This window comes from Xylocopa sonorina, chromosome 5 (genome assembly GCF_050948175.1).
Source record: "Xylocopa sonorina isolate GNS202 chromosome 5, iyXylSono1_principal, whole genome shotgun sequence".
In the NCBI taxonomy this organism is placed as follows: domain Eukaryota; kingdom Metazoa; phylum Arthropoda; class Insecta; order Hymenoptera; family Apidae; genus Xylocopa; species Xylocopa sonorina.
The window spans coordinates 1,959,490-1,977,517 of record NC_135197.1 but is presented as its reverse complement, the minus strand read 5'-3'; the positions used below and the strand labels follow the sequence as shown (position 1 = coordinate 1,977,517).

The following is an 18,028-nucleotide window of genomic DNA, read 5'->3' as shown; positions in this document are numbered from 1 at the left end:
TTGCCCCAAATACCGGAATACAATCACTTGTTTACCACGCGGCGAGGAAGAACCGGAAGAGTCCTGGTCGAGTGCTAGCCTCACACTGATGCAATGCGGTCCGCGAAGGGTGGCGGCGTTCGATTGGCGAAGGGGAGGACGACGAAGAGAGAGAGAGAGAGAGAGAGAGAGAGAGAGAGAGAGAGAGAGAGAGAGAGAGAGAGAGAGAGAGAGAGAGAGAGAGAGAGAGAGAGAGAGAGAAAATAAGTAGTGAGCGTGAGAGTATATGTGCGTGTGTGTGCGTGTGTGTGCGTGTGTGTGTGTGAGTAAGTATGCCTACGTTTCTCTGTACGTGCCTACGTGTAACGTGTCCGTGTACGTGTAGGTTAGGGCAACCCTCATCGTCACACCCTACGCCGGCCACGTTTTCAAGTAACTAACCTTAGCAAGGTTAGCCTTATTACGTTAATAGTGGCTGTCTTCGCCACCTCTCCTAGACCAATAACAAGCCTTCGACTGGATTCCGTGCGCCTCTCTAATAGGAACTAATCACTGGTGGATGATGATCGCGCGCAGCCCGCGTCTCTTCCGGCTCGCTTCACGCTCGCCTAATGGCGCTGACGGCGTTGCTCCGTTCCATTTATTTTTCCTGCCGGCCAGTAGTTTATTCCGTGTGCGTTTATTTGAACTTCCACCGGACTATTCGGCACACCAGTGACGCCTCTGTTTACCTGGCCCAGTGGCCGATCTGTTGCTCGGGAAACTGTACGGAAAAGAGTCCTCGTGATTTTCGGGGTGGCTTCTACTTCGACACACTCTTCGATCGCCGCGTTAATTTCGTTTCAATAAAGATCTAATACGAATTGATAAATATTCTTCATATTATTTATATGGTTTGGAAGTTGCCTGGATTTAGTCGGAGACCTAAATATCTTTGCGCCGCGGACAGGACGTTTCATCGATTTCTTATTATTGTCTAGACGAGCCGCAAGGATGAAAATGAACGTAGCCAAGGGGGGCGGCAGGGAAACGGAAAGTCGTCGTTCGTCACGGACGACCTGGGAAAATGTAAATCCGAATAGATTATGTTTTATTCATACACCTGATCTATCCAGGTGAAACGGCGCGTTCACTCGCAGAACCTGCAGCCTACGTGCACCAACGTGCGGGAGGGCGGAGGTCGTGACCTCTCAGCCCCGTTTCAACGAAGCGTTTACAAATGCTCGTTACATCTAACGAGGCGCAAATTAATCAGGATAGAAGTTTCTCAGGAGAAAATAACGAGAAACGCCCATGGATTTTGTCCAAGGATGACGGACAACGATGTTTCCTGGAGCCAAGAAAATATGGCCTCCTGAAATATTACCATCGACGTCGGACGAGAGATCGTCTAGAGAGCTATAAACGTTGTCGCGAATGGTCTATTAGAGGGACGTTCGACGGATCATAGATCTTCCCTATGAAAGATTGGATGATTCGGAACGACGGCCAATGGAGCGGACTGTCTGCCAGATAAAATTGCTCGTATATACACTCGTTATCTTAAAAGCGTGCATCTCGTTGATTTCTCAATGGGAAAAGAGCTTTGTAGAAGGACGGTAAGACTTCTCGAAGCCTGTAGGCAGATCAATTAGGTCAAAGGATGGCATGCCAGTCGTTCGATAATCGTAGAGAACAATTTAGAAGATTGTTGTACTACTTCGAAATCCAACATGACTTCGAATCGATTGATCCTGGTTCTTTCACTATATTTAGGTACAGCCTGTTCCCCTACTTTGCGCACGAAGAGCTAAGTATCTAGGTGGCACGAAGGTGAATAATTTAATCTTACTTGATTTCATTTCATCTCACTTTACTTCACTTTCCTTCGCTTTATTTCATTTCACTTCATTTCATTTCGTTCTGTTTCATCTTATTTTATCGACTTTAGTTTACGCGGAATAAACTCGTGATCGATTAAAAATAATCCAAGACTTCCACCGCGCCAGATGTTGACCAACTTTTATTTTAAAAAAAATCCCACGAAAATATTACTTTCTCCGGGTGAAGTCAATTAATTTCAACTTCGAGGCAGATTGCTTATCGCACAGGTTATTAATTGGGGCATGAAGCGCACCAGTTACCACCTGCTGCACGATAGTATACCTGATCGTCAATCGAATCCAAGCCAAGAGAAAGATCGGTTTCTAAGAATCGTCTGTACACCAGCTGTACCGACAGTTCTGCTGGATGAGTTCTAGCTTCTGGATCGACTCGATTTTGAATCGTATCTACTCTCCGAGTACGGATTTAATTACTAATTAGAGCGCAGTCGGTATTTCCACAAGTACGCCTAGTAATACCTAATCAATTAGAGTTGCCTGAGCTGAGTAATAGGTTGGCCGAAGTAATGGAATGTGAGCATCGAGATGAAGAGGGCGACGTTGCACGGCGTCAGAGGATAATACCAAATTTCATGTCAACTTGGAAAATCGCTTCAAAGCTTCTATATTTTTACAGAGACTCTTTTTATTTAAATAATTTGTTAACCATAGATATTTTAAATACACCGATTATTTTTAACATTGTTAGTTGGTGTTTTATTTAATTGTTGATGGAGAAGTATAATTCCGAGAAAAACGTGTATTTTGAGAGTGTACCGTGTACGATATATTTTCGTGAAAACTACTCTTTTTCTACCTCATAAATTAGCCGATAGCAAACCTACCTAAACAATAATTTCAGAATCAGTTTATTATCTTCATTATAAATTTATTTGTACCTTTAAATGCAAAACGACAATCAATACTATAATAAATAAAGGGTATTATTTATTTTCAATCTGGTGTTACGGGAGAAGGGTACGTGTATATTCTGAGAGTGTGACCAGTCTACGGATTCCTTTAGAGTTTCATTTCTAGAAGTAACGCGGAAATGACCTGTTTTCCGTTAATGAATGCAGAGGCTATCCCCCTTTAAGCACGCTCCCCGAAATTGTAAACCACACTCTGCACGCTAGAAATTCTATCCAAACATATAATTCTATGCGGACAGCCATATGTCTACGATCGTTTAACCCAGTATTTCATAATTAACCAGAATATCTATTCCCATTTCTTCTCCTTATCTTGTTGTACTCTCCAGAGAGAGAGAGAGAGAGAGAGAGAGAGAGAGAGAGAGAGAGAGAGAGAGAGAGAGAGTAAAATGCAAAGGAGAGTGTTAAAAAGATACGTTTCTCAGTGTTTTGCATGTCCTTCTTCAAAATAATATTTCGCGAGGGAATGATCGACGACTGATCAGGCCCTCTCGTGAAAGCGTACTCGTGCGATCCGAAAATCAGGTCGTGTCAACGCGAGAAAGCTCCACTCCCCGTTCTCATATTCGGATGTAATCCGTCCTCTACGGAAAGGAAACTACTGTCAAAGTGTGAACGTTGAATCTTCCCGGTTCTCAGTGGCCACCTTTGTTCGCGTTGTAAATAACATGTCTGTTTAATGAAAGCTTCACGGCCCAGGATCCATCCGGATGGTGGTCGTGTTACCGTTCCCCGTATATTTCAGCTCAACTACACATGCGCTTGTGTATCTATCTACCCCGAAATACGTTCCTATATTAATGGACCTATGAATATGCGTTAGCACTACCGCTTTGATTTACATCTCTGACAGTGTAACCAGCCGTGTTGTTAGAATCAGCTCAGGCGTAACAATCGTTTCATTCCAGTGTTGATCGCGTTCGAGAGCGATTTACGGATAATCGAAGAAATTCTGAGAGAGAAAGATTGGGAAATCATTTTGAATTTGACAACGATTGTTTGGCAAAAATTGCATATTTAAGTAATTAAATAGGATTAATTACGAGGAATAGTAATGAAAATGAGATACAAACGTCGAACACCGTCGACAAGGTCGATCCAAACTTCTGCTTCTTTCCTTTAACGAAGTACGAGCGCATCATGGTTGCCGAGACTTTCATAAAAAATTCCAAAGTCATTCTCAGACGCTCTCTCGTTCGTGTCTCACCGCGGCGCCAGAAGCTCAACCACTCGACGTATTTCAAACTTGAAAGTGAAAATAAGCAACGTTCAAGGAACCACCTGTTCCTCCACGGTCTTCTACTCTCGACGGACACTTTCGAACTCTTTATTTCCCCGTTTCTGAACATCCAGCGACTGTCACGTATGCACACAAACCCGATAGTAACACGAATGATCACTCGGAATTAGTAACAATCAGCGTTCCTCTGCGGACTGTCTAGCACAAGAATACTAGCACTTCCGGACGTTTCCACCGTTTCTCGGTGTTTAAACTGACATAGTCGCCGGTGACCGAACAACCTTCGTCGAACTTGATTTCCACTCGTCTCGAACGAGATCGGTTCATCGATACGACAAGATCTTCGGGCTTATCTTCCTGGCAAAGTCGAATCCAATTAGGCTGAAACCCTACCGCGATGTACAGCGGCTGATCTTCTTGTCAGGCAGAAGTTGACAAGCCGCGTCATTCATCGTTGAAAAAGCCCGTGGTAAAGTGGTGGTCCCATGCACCTCTCGAATCGCTCATCTATCGAACGTGGTTGGTTCCCTCGGACTAAAGAGTTCGCGAAGCCTCAAAGTCGGAAGATTTCAATAGAAACTCGATTCTACCTTTCTTGGCGGTGGGAAGATGGCCTTTTTCAAGTTCTGCTGGCGAGGCAAGAAAGACCCGGAAGATCAATTGGAAGTCGATGAATTCGCCCAATAAAGGAGTCTTTCGAGCGTCATAATAGAATACAGAGGCGAGTCAGTCGTATCGCAATGGGTATATCTGTTATGGGCGCAGTTGTCGAAGCTTGCCCAATTCGAGTTGCACTTCTCTTAGCATTCACCGACCGCAACCGTTAGTCACTTGAACGGGAGTTCGAGGAACCTCCCCAAAGCGGATCACACGTGGAAATCGATCTCGATTTACCTTGCTGCGCGACTTCTGCGAGACGAAACGCGAGAAGAACGAAACGATGGGGTTCGTCGCCGAGGAGACTAGCTACGTGAATTCCAGCAAGATGATCTAATTTCGGCGGAGCTTCGCACGTCGATCGCGCGGCCGCACGCTCTTGTACGCGCGTCAACACTAAAGAGGATAGAAAGCTCGAGCGTCGCGGCACCAAACGCCGCGAGACGCTTTCAGAAAACATCTGCTTCAGCGATCGCGAAGCCGTAACTAGATGTCATGGCTGGGTGGGATGCGTCGCGGTGGCTGCAGCTGGTTAAACGACATTCTTTTTCTCCTCACGCTGGTGCCTAATTAATGTTCGATTATCGATTAAAGTGAGCAAACTTTTTCAACTAGAATTTCTGAATTTCTGAAATACCTTATGTCGAGAAATTTAATGACCACCGAAGATTGTAGTGTTGAAAATGTTAACAACAGATTGCTTGAAAGAAATTTTAATTGGATGCACAGATATTTAATGACGGTTCAATGTATGTTCTCTATCTGCGGAGAGCTTTCGACGGATCGTTAACCGATGTGACCGAGTTTCCCTGTGTGTAATGTCACTTGAAAACTCAGTAATGGCACTAAAAATAAAAGAAACGCGAGAGATTGATTGCATTCAAATATTGTAGAATGGCCGAGTTCGAATGTTCCTCGTTGGTACACCCCCGGTTCTCCCTTAAGTGGCAAATTGTGATGGACGTAAATTCGATATTCAAGGTTTCTCGTGGATAATCGTGGCAAATGGTTGGCCCCAAAAAGGCTGAAGAGCGACGTGAAATCTCAGTCGAACGTGAGTCGCGCGATTTAAATTCCTTCCAGCCGGGCGCGTTAACGCCTCAATTTCCAGCGAACGTTTCACCCTTTTTCTCCATACTCGACATGACAAACACGACTTAACCCAGTTACGCTCGGCAACGGCGCATTATTTCTATGCCGCAATTGCGTGACAGCAAGGACTCGCATCTAAATCGTTCTTAATTGCTACGCTTTCGGAGCGTCAACCTCGATTACAATTTGATTTCGCAATTCATATTTCGTCGAACGCATCCCGTAAATGGAAAATGTCTATTGTGGAAATGAAACCATTAGGAAGTTTTGAACCTAGAATCGATGTCCGTGGAATACAAAGTCTAATTACAATTAGATTACCATCAAATCGTCGTGGCGACGTTGAAGAATCGTCGAGGCCAGTCGAGGAAACGGAGAAGGCGGCTAGGCCATAAAAATAAAACAGTGAAACGTATTCAGAAGCTCGATATAAATGGAAATCGAAGATGCGAGCGGTCGCTTGAAAAATTGATCGGCGATGGAGCGCAATATCGGAAGAGGGAGAAACGGGCAGCCGTTAATGCGACGCGGCTGACATCCGGTCTGACGCGTAATGAGCCCCGTCGTAAAAAGCGAAAATAGAACAGGGTCTGTAAAAACCGGTTAAATCATTCAGGGTTTAAATCGTACCGACACCCGCGGTGGCGGCAGAAAATTATCTTTCGCCCGGCGTTATTTTCGGAGTATGTATTTCATCGAACCTCCGCGAACAATGATTTACACCCGGCTGCATATGATTGTTACACGTTTATCATATTTACCGAGAATTTCTAAATATTTACCTTCTAAGTTTCATAAACTCGGAAAACACGTTTCTTATTGTGTTCCTTAGTTCAGAAAACATTTATCTTGATAGTAATGGAGGAGGCACGATAGATGTGGAAACATTTCGCATTTCGTTCAGGCAATTTTACAGCTCGAGTTAGGAAACTCGTGTTCAATATTGGGAAATTATATTCAGGTACCGTTTCAAACTGAAGACACGCGAAAGTATCGAACGTTAACGTTTGATTGCTCCTAAAATTTATTCTAGCTAAATAAAACACGTTTTTGTGCAAGTACTTGCAATGTACTGAAAAACAGGAAACGAAGATTTTTCGAACTTTTCATGGACAATGCGTTCTTCTTTTTTTTAGGCATTTTTATTGTACCTTTAGATTTACTTGAAAAGTTTTTTGTCTCAATTTTGAAGTTTCAAAATCGAGTGGTGGATCCATCGATCTCTGGTGAAAGATGATCCAATGGAGGTATTTGTTTGGCTTTTTAATTCACTATACGATTCAGCAATTGTTAAATCATAATAATCTATCGATAGGAAATTGTTTAATGTCTATAGTTTCCTTCCAATCTCATAATATATCGATAGTGAGCCGTTGAAAGGTTACGCTGTACGCACTTGACTGATATTTTGTATCCATGCTTTGCAATTTATTTTCACATTTCATAAATAATATACACAGAAGCTTGCTATATGAAGTTGCTTATGATATCACTTTGTCCTTTTATAATTAGAAAAAAAAAATAGTAAAATTATCTTTAGAATTATAAAATTATATAAAAATCGCAAATTTTCTTATAGTTAAACGTGTAGTGAACTAACAAAATTTTAGAAAAAAATGCTTAAGAAATAGAATAATACACTTGCAAGTGTGTTTTTTGGCATCTGATAGAAAAATATGACTCTGCTCTGTTTATAGGACACGTTCAAATGAAAACAGAAACGTTCCGAATATGGGCAGACAGAATTCAGAGAGCGGTTTTCCAGAAACGCACCCAATGTGCCATTACACCCTCTGCGATCGTTAACCTAGAAACACGCCACTACGTTATAGAATTCACGCGGGTGCCTCCGCCATGCAAAGCCCAGGCTTCGTTGCGTTTTATCGGTTCTGCATTTTTTAAAAGTTTCTTGACACAGCAAGCTACAGAAACATGAATTTTTACCACCTGAAACAGTATTAACTCGTCAGGACTATTTTAAAAGAATCATCACCATTTTATTATCTCTATAAATAGTTATTCGGTACAACGATGTGTGCAATATTTACTTCTACCACCATGGGCTGGTACTTATCACGAGAACAGGTCTCTTTTTCATATGTCATAAAAAATTCGAACGTGTGACTTTTTCAATTTTTGTCTCTAGTAAATACTCAATTATCTAAGGAATTATACATTTTATTTTTAATAAAATAAAGTTTGATCATCTCTTTTTATTCTTCAAATGAAGAGCTCAAAATCCAAGTGTTAAAGTTTCAAGTTTCATTATTACAAAAATGACAAATAATTCACTTTCAAAGAAGCGCAACGTTTGTCGAGTTTCTTCCATCAAAATGGCCTTCGATCGACTTTCAGCTGATCCTGGCAGCGGTGAATTTACGGAAAAGAAAAAAAGCAAAAAAAGAATGAAAAAGGAAGAAGAAGAAGAAGGAAGAGAACGATCGGTGAGGGAAAACTCGGTGGCGGCACTTGAGGAAACGGCCTCGTTATTTCTACGTAAGCAGGTAAACGTGAGACCGAATTAATTAAAAAACGGAACACCGCCTTGAGGCGGTGGCTGAAGGGGCTGCTTAATTGTATCCGTGACTGCGGATCGGATTTTGCAGCATTCATTTTCAACCGTAGGGAAACAAGGGTTGCCGCGCGTCTCCGTTTGTCTTTAATCGAATGTCATGATACCTTTCAACGTATTAATTCGCGTGCTCGCTGCGAGTATCCGCGACCCACAGGAGAAAAGGGCGTATCAGTTAAATTAATTTCTCTCCGCATTGGTCCCTACCTTTGACGTTCTATTAAATTATCGTTCTCACGCGATTATTGTCATTTCCACACGGCTCTCCGGTAATTTCTCACGGAACTATTAGGAGGAAGCAAACATGTCTGTTTAAATACGTGAGCAAACACTTTTACCAACCGTACCAATCTTCTACTTTTCCTATTCCTTTTTTCTCGTTTCTCAAATTAAGAATTAAAATTTTCAATAATTTATTTTTTCAAGTTCAATGGAAATTTAGTTTCTTTTATTAATGACAGTTTTTTTTCAATGTAACAGATCCAATGCACCTAGTAGTATCCGTGTCGTGTCGTTTATCGTTATTACTTTTTTTCTAATTCAAAGACGACACTCTTGAAGCATTGGTCATTCCGATAATTGAACGTTGACAAGCATTGCGCGTCCCTGTAATTTCCTAAGTGGCACGTGTAGAAAAGAACGCCTAATTAACTATAAACAAGAACTTTACCTCGTTATCGTATAAAATAGCAAATACCACAACTTCCTCCAGTTTACGAGCTTCTAAAAGCTAACTCGACTACCCTTAACATGCTGCGCGTTGATATACCACGCCGATAATTCAAAACTACCATTATCTACGATTTAAATTATCGTCTATTACTCAACTCGCTTTTTCTTTAAGTTCTGACATTTCTAAAAATCTTAGACTAGAATATCATTTATGACATTCATTTATGATATTCAGTCAAATGGTGTCAAATAAATGTCTAGGAATCTTGTAATGTATAATATTATATTTCCAATAGTAATTTTAAAGGAGACATTTTTGAAACGTTTCGGGATTGCGACGAAAATAAAGGGATTAAAGAAGCTCGCACGTTGGCAATGGGAACGTCTCACGTTTTCGAGGAGGTTAGTACTGCGCCAGAATGCATGCACAAAGTTCTGAAAATAACCGCGATACGACCACCGCGGTGCAGCCGATGGAAACGCGTGTTTATCGTCTTCGCCATGACCAACGTGTCGAATGAAGTCGTCAATGACGTTTTCTTAGAAAATAACAGGAACAATGAACTGCAGAGAATACCGGCTGCGTTATCCAGGCCGATCGATCAAGCCAACACGGTTTAACCGGCCTTCTCTCCAGGCGATTCCAGTTTTTTTCTCAATTTGTTATTTATTTCGTGGCTGTGAAATGGTTTAACACATTGCGTACGATTGGTTGGATAGAACTGAAAACTATTGTATTTAATTAAAAGAAGGAAAAAACTGTCGATGTAGTTGTCGAGAAAGAGTTGTAAATATTATCTTTGGAAGATTAAGGGTGTGCGAATGAATGGACTCTCTGGGGAATCAGTATCGTAGATCCGTGTAACGGTAGAGCGAACGTGGGATTAAAATATGTAAATTCTATTTGTATCGCTACTATTTTATTGTGTTATTTGTATTTGAATTTCTGAACCGAATAGGCTCATTTAAATGCTCACATGATATTTCTACTATGGAGAAGAGAAAGAAGAGAAAGAAAATACGAAAACGATATTTATTACAAAATAATAGATAATGATTAAATGATTATTACTGTACGATGTAACTGTAATATAAAAATAAAAAGGGAAGTTAGTGGTAAAGAGAGAAAAATATTCTAACCTATATATGGTTCGATAAAAAATTTGTTACAATTCCTTGAAGAATAAAGGAATTCATTCCTTGGAAAGGAGTAAACCGTTTGAAAAGAATGTATGAAAATAATTTGAACAAAACCGAAGACTTTCTGCAATCTTGCTAACTGCCTTCTTACAACAAATTCTACGGACCATATTCAGCAAGATTCAGCAGAATCAAAGCAGGTTCTAGTTACCGATAGAAAGCCTTCTCATTGAATGGAACCAATATTTCTGGAATGAAAGAATCTTACGTAAGAGCTAATCTCTTACGATGGCCTCTCCCGAAACAACCACCGGATCTAAGGATGCACACGTTGTTACATGAAAGCTCCATTTTACATACCGCAGTCTTCGGTGATGATTAACACACGACTGATGTAAAGAACTTAATACAACGTGATTGTAATTGCATCACTCGACTGCACGAACTATGTCGTAATGAATAATGTCTTAGAGACTTGACCGATGACACGGAAAAAAGAGAATGGGAAGAGTTTCCCCGCGTCGATGAAAAGTATTGTAAATAGTTCGGTAGCACGTGCTCCATTGTGCGAGACACTTAAAAGAAGTCAGCGAGAAGTGGACGTTAATTAATGCGGTAAACATCTTAATCAACTACTAAGAATACCTCTGCGGTGAGAGCACCCTTCAGCGGCTTGGTTTGCGGCCCTCCGTTCTCCAGTAAGAGACTCTTGGTACTACCACCCTTGACCCTGACGCTGCTCCATCTCTGTCGTGGCACATCGGTCACTCTTTCGCTTCTGTCCCCTTCCTTCAGTGATCCACCTTTGACACGCAGCGCACCGAGCACTGCGGGCGTCACTGGGACTTCCAGTTGCCCCAAGAGATGCTCCGACATCGCTCGAGGGGACTTGATGCAGGTCATCGTCGTCGGGGCGAGCGTGTTTGCCGAGGATACCGACTTCACCAGCAAATCCTTCCCCTCCTTCGTCCACGATGTGATCTTTCTACCGAGGGATAAAGTGGTGGGCGCTGACGCTGGCTTCGCGGACGATATATCGACCACGAGGTTCTCCTTTTCCGCTCCAAGTTCGTCGCTCCCGTGGATATCCTCTACCAGCGATCTGACCGTCGATGAGCTGGACGAGGTATTCTCCCGGAGGCCCAACAAACGATCGCCAGCGACGAACTGTTCCCTCGTCGACGGCGAAGCAGCTACGATTCTCCTTCTGGCGCCAAACTTGCTCAGTCGATTTCTGCAGATCGTCAAAGGAGTTCTGACTCCTTCGATCAACGCGTCCCTCTCCTCTGAAGACAGTTCGCTTTCCTCTTGAAACTCGGACGATGTGCTGTCGCTGATTCTACCAGCGAAACGACTCCCAGAAGTACCAGCCTCCCTTCTAGCGAGCTCCAACGATACGTTCTCAACAGGTCTGCGAGACAACGACTGCAGATCGCGTTCGTACGAGGAGGAACTGGTCGATGTTGTCACAGCTTCCGCGAAGATTCTTGCCGTGCCGTTCGTGGACGCAGACCGCGCCAGGAAGCCCCACTTCCGGGTCTTCTCTTTTCCCACCAGTCCCCACGGCGACGATCCGTCCGAACGTTTCGCGGCCCGTGGAGAACGCTCGGATGTTACGTCGCCGACGACGCTCGATTCTTCCTTGATAGATCGAGCACCCTCGTCCGAGACACTAGACTCCGCGACACTCGAGTCTTGCTGCTTGGCTGACACAGACCTCAGCGGGATCTGCTTCCTCCTTATCACCACCGGAGGCGGCAGACGATTGGTCGGCCGACCAGCCGCCTCCAATTGACCTTTCACCGATCTCAGTGCTATCTGCTCTTCCCTGGAGGACAATCCCGGAGGCTGGGACTTGGACAGTTTTTCCTTGAACAGCTGAATTTTGGCGGAGTGTACGGTGACCTTATTTCACACTCTGATTCTCCTTTACTCCTCCACGATTATTCGGGTTACGATTCCTTTCTCTCTCTCTCTCTCTCTCTCTCTCTCTCTCTCTCTCTCTCTCTCTCTTCTTAGTTAGACGTTCATCTTCGATTCTATATCGTGTTCTTCTTTATCGCTTCGTTGATCTCGTACACCGAATCACGGATCTGTTTCGCTCCTCGGTGGGAGTAGATACAAAAAGTGTGTTTCTAATATAGACTAATATACTTCGACGTTTTTGAAAGACAGTTGGGTATACACACACACACACACAAAATCTGTTTTTTCTTTTCTCTTTTTTTTTACGAATTCTTATGTTTAACGGCGTTACGGTGATGTTTCTTCGAGTTTGTTCTCCACTTCTATAGTTACATAAGTATATATTTCTAGTTTTACGTAATACGATTACAGTGAACCACGTTTATCAACGGACACGTGGATGCTTCGATTTGTGCTTGAGATTCGTGCGCGTTAATGTCGTGCGGATCAATCGGAAATGTGCGCTTTCACGCCGTGGCTTCGCTTTCTTTTCTTTTTCCTTTTTTTTTTTTATCTGTCAACGAAGGACGTTGGTTCACGATTACTAGCCTAACAGATTACCAGTCGCGTAAAAATCGTATCCGTTTCTGGCACTGTCGTCTCGGGTCCCCGCTGATCATCGGACAGGCTGATTCATCATTTTGTTTTTCTTTCGTTCGATATTGTTTCTCTTAAAACGTCGGTATATAAAATGTAAAAGGGTCGTTGACTTAAAATTAACTCTTGATCACCACCCCTTCTCCCTCCTTCCCACTATGATCTTCGTACTTGGGGATTCGATACGTGGTTAGCGATAATTAATAATTAGTAATTAGTAATACATAATGGATGGAACACGGCGACAGTCTCAGTTGGGAAAAAGTGACTTTCTCAAGTATCAGTCTCGATCACGATTATTTATTTATTTTTCTTGTTTTCCTCTTTTTTTCCTTATTATAACTCTTGTATCCCGCCTTTTCTATTCAACAGTGTTTAATCCTCTCGTCCGTTTCTCTCTATTCTCCTTTCGCCGTCCTTCTCTCCCACCCCTGCCGCGTTTCAGCTTGTTCGTGTCTTTCAGGGAAATATTGCGCAGTGCGCAAGAGCGGCACTGTAAGAAGGAAAAAAAACAGTGGAAATACAACGAAGCTCCCCGTTCCTTTCTTCCTTTTTTTACTCTCTTCCTCCTATGCACCACGCGTGTACCGTATCGTTGGGACGACGACGCGGAAGCCGCGACACGAAAGACCCTTTATTGGCGATCGAGTAGATCCTCGGTGATCTCTCAGAGTCTCCACGAGCGTGATGTTCGTCGACACGACACACGATACACGGGTCCACTGCGAGCGCGATCTTCGATGGATTTGGCACAAGCTAATACTGAGGAATCCTTCACGGATACGCGAGATTCCATCGTGACAGCGGCTCGATCTGTGTTAACGTTCCAATTTTCTGTCCACACGTTACACTGTTGTCAACTTTACTTCCTCCTCCGACCAAATATCTGTTACAGGCTTCCCCGATGGCCTCGCTTCTGGGATCGGGCCGTTTCCCGCGCTACGTCAAAGCTAACCGGTTCCATGGAACCAAAAATCCAGCTTACTTTCTGACCTCGATATCGTTACGAAATTATCGGTCAAAACGTTCGTTATGACTCGCGGGTCATTCGCTCGTAGTCGAGGCTCGACGATTCTCTGCTCTCTTTTCTGTCCTGTGGGGGTGCCCGTCCGGAAACAAGCGAGTTCACTGATCTCACAACACTCTCGAGTCAGCACTGGTCTCGTAGCTCGTCACGGTCAACTTATCCCGTTCGACGTGCATCGAACCGCACACTGTCAATCGCATAGTTCCCCTGACACGAAAGAGGCACAGGACGACGAGTCACGAGGATCACAGCCACCTTCGTCGGTTCCAGTTTGCCGATGGACTCTGCGCTAATCACGAGTGTTACTTTGCTGTCGACTGTCTGACTGGACGGACGACGCGGGAACAATGCCGATGAGCGAGTTCATATCGCGTGTGTCGTGCGATAGATACAAGAAGGAGAGCCAGACCAACACCAGGTCCCACTAGGAAGTCAGTCGATCGAAAGAGTCTCGTTGTTTCACAGCCTCGAATAGAAGAAGGATTTACCTTCTCCCTTACATATATACGTGTATATATGTATGTATGTATGTATGTATGTATGTATGTATGTATGTATGTATGTATGTATGTATGTATGTATGTATGTATGTATGTACGCATGTACGTATGTACGTACGTATGTATGTATGTATGTATATATACGTATATTATATTCGTACTTCTTTCCGTTGTTCCTCCTCAAAGATTGACGGGTACTGAGAAACGCGCGCGGCCGTTTCTTCGACACTTCAACGAACGTCGAGATGATCTCGGGCGCAGCTGCACGCAGCAGGGTATCTCATCTTGCCTAGAAGGCTCTGATAAACGGGCAGAGTTTCCGAGCGAACGGGAACTGGATTAAGGTAGGCTCGAGGGCGCGCTGTAACGGGCGCGTCCAAGGCTCCAGGTCGTCTGGACTCCTCTTGTGGCCGACATTCCGGCTGGCTGTTCTGCCGTGGACGCGTCACCACTGCCCGGAATCTGGCCAAGTTCGATCGGGTTTCACCACACACCGTACACAGCAATCTTCGCCGTGAGTACTATTCTCCCAACCCCTCGACCCTGATATCCTTTTGCGTGTTCGTCGTCACCTTCTCCTCTGTTCTCTCACCCTGGTGGTGCGTGCGTCTGATAGCGAGCCACTCACTCTCCTCCTGTCCCAATCGCAGGCAATCGTGTCGTCAGCGTCGTTTTCTGATACGCGCCGTGCTGCCACCGCCGCCGAGCCACCGACGACGACCCACCTGTGCTCACGCTTATTGATTCGCGGCAGTGTCGCGAGCGTCCCGACGCCATTCTGCGCCTGTGCGCCCAAACGAGATTCTGCGCGACCGGCGCCGCTCTGCCATTCGACTGCACATTGTGCAGTCGCGCGCTACCACGACTTCTTCGACTTTCTCTCCACCCTTTTCTCCACGATTTCCCGCTTCCGCTCGAGGGCAGATCAACTCCTTGGTGAACTTCTCCAGCTTTGCCCTAGATTCTTTCTCCCGGTCATCTTTTCACTGATCTATGGCCATTCACGATCTTATTTTGGCAGAACTCCCCGCGTTCTCTCCGCCTCGTTGTCCCCTCGTATCGGGCCACTGGAGCCCCGGAAAATGGAGGACTCGTGCAAAATAGATACGCTTTTTCTTACATGTTTTCCCTTGCCTTAATTTCTCCGTTTACTCTTCCACTGAGTCCGGTCTATATTCGTTTTGCGACATCTCCAGAATGTTGTGGAGGCGCGGTACCTATGTACACTCGAATTCTTTACCGACTTCCGTTCGTACCAAAAATCTTTTCAACGAACTTTTACAATAATTCTCAGAAATTTACAAAAACAAATTCGAAACAGTACCATATCATTTTTTAACAGATATCCAGGTCCAACAACCCACTTTCAATCTTGACGAGGCGACGCAAGAATTCGAGGACGACCTCAGCATGGGCCAGACTTCATGATCGCCTCGACGCGGAACGCATTCGATTGCAGCCTCTTTCTTCTTCGTTTCTCTCCTCTTAAGATACGGCTATCCCTTTGACCGAGGGTTTCATTCGAGCGGAACCTGATCCAGATTCGTGTCTCCTTCTCTTCTTTGCTTTTTCGGAGATCGCAACGATACACGTTTATAAAGTCGCAGTTTGAGATACTTGCAGCTTTTATTGGACGAACGAAAGCTTTTGTTTTGCTTGAAAAATACGTTCAGAGAGTGTGTGTTGATCCAAGACATTGCCCCAGGCCGCGCAGTTTCCGTGTTTTATTTTATACGCCACTCTCTTTTATACGCATTTCTCGCGTTTTTCACGAAATTCTCGCTCTTTCTCTCGAATTAATTCCTCGGCTAATGTGCGTGGCATAGAAATACCGGGAAATATTAATTTTAAAGAGCATCGTGTCACGATCGATTTTTCTTAATCGCCACCATTTCCCTTTTCCTTGGTCATTTTTCGTTCTGCTGCTTTCTCACCCTTTGATAAATAATTCTCCTTGGACACGGATACTCGAGTACTTTTACGTCGTTTCAGGAGATTTTTTTGCTCCCCTCTTCCTATTGTGGCAAATGTCTTTGCAGAGTTGACGAAAATGTGTTTCGTTGCTTGTTTCGAGTTACGTCTGATTCGTGTTTCCATTTCTCTGGTCGCGTGGAAATTGTTGTCGTATCCTGAACGCGGAGTCTTTCCAAGAAAATGTTGCACCAATTGAGAGCCGTCCATCGAATGAATTATTCAGTCACGTTCAAGCTTTCAGATTGCTTTTTATGGTTTTTCTAGTTTCGTGTAACAGAGTATTTCTAATAGTTTCGAGAGGGAATTAGGACAATCGAACTTATCTGCAATTCAAACGATTTTCAATATTCATCTTCCTACTTATTCCATAGCCCGTGCGAATTCTTCATGCAGATTTATACGGTCAATGTAAGTCAATATTGCTCTTATTGGACTCCGCAATTGCTTTATTCCTCCAATTTTTCTACGATCGTCGTGTATTCTGGACGCATCGCCAGGATCACGTGCCAACTCAATCTGATTTCAGCATATTTATCGAACCAACCCGCCAGCTTATACCCTTTGATATTTCGATTTTATTTATGCCGCAAGAAGATCCGATTATTTCACTTTTGCCTTCCAGGTGCTTCCGCGGGGATCCCCGAACGATTCTTTATTTCCTGCCGCTTTCACATCGTTTAAGGAAATTATTCCGCAAATTATCAATCATTGCATCACTCTCTACTCTCATTTTGTAATGTACACATTCACGTTCTTTAGTTTATACACGAATTTCCCTTCCTCATAATGAAAGGATTCTGTAAAATAATCGACGGTGTTAACGTACACTCTGTTCTCACGTAAAGAACATTCATTGCGCTACTAACGTAATGGCGAGCCGCTGATGACTCACGTTGAACGATTGCGAACAATTTGATCCTTCACTGGCACTACAATTGCTGCAGAATTTGTCAAGATTAATGAAATGGAAATCGTCATGCTTAATTAAACTTTTCCTTAATTTCCAGGGTGAATTGCAACGAAATTACGTTTGTTTGCATTCTTAGTGGGTGTATAGCGAGATAAATGGAAATATTTGATTTATTTCTAACTCGTTTACTGATGACGTAATACACTCCAAGAATAATAAACGTATACGACCTGTATTAATGCGAACCAGAATTACCGAAGCATTGATGCATTTCTCGAATAAATTTAATATTGTTGAGACACCATTCGATTTATTCCAGAAATGGTACATTAATTCGATAAGTTTAGCTCCCATCATCCTAAACCATAAACACTACGATACAGCCGTTATATCATTTCTATCTCATTTCATATTTTTGTTATCATCTTTCAATAAAATATTCTTGAATATGTCTATATATTTTTTAACCGTTGAACAAACTGTCAAAACCTTCTGAAGTAAGTTCCATAACAGTATAAAAAGTTTGAGTAATAACCACAATGGTGTAATTTTATAAAATCGCACAGAACCCATCCTAAAATCTATATTTGCTTCCATCGCGAGTTTTTCACATCGCAAACGACAAGAATTCGGTGCTACCATCTTTTAGGAATACGAACAGAGGGAAAGCAAGCACCACTCGACCAGCTTCGTCATTCTCATAAAATGTAGAAGCTAAAATGATGTCCCGCGACCACCCCCTCGACAAACACGTTGGTTCAAACGGTGCAACATTTCGGCGTCTTCGTTTGTTCATAAAGCTCGAGCGACTGGTTAAACGAAGCCAGTCACGTATTTCCATTGCAAATTGCGCGGTTCCAATTAAATTAAGTCGCGGTAACGGTGCACGTCCTATCAACGCACGCACAA

At 43.4% G+C, this 18,028-nt stretch overlaps 1 protein-coding gene across 16 annotated transcripts in view; it reads right to left on the bottom strand.

Moving 5' to 3' along the window:
- The window catches only part of Sei (potassium voltage-gated channel seizure), a 105,021-nt gene that overhangs the window by 20,601 nt on the left and 66,392 nt on the right, over nt 1-18,028 (bottom strand). The window contains exon 1 of one of the 16 annotated variants that reach the window (XM_076895101.1): nt 10,792-12,057. The exons of the other annotated variants lie outside the window; for them this stretch is intronic. Within the exon in view, the coding sequence (XP_076751216.1) occupies nt 10,792-11,049 (258 nt within the window). The 5' untranslated portion in view covers nt 11,050-12,057. Of the gene's footprint in view, nt 1-10,791; nt 12,058-18,028 lie in introns of those variants that run through there. 16 annotated transcript variants of the gene reach the window in all.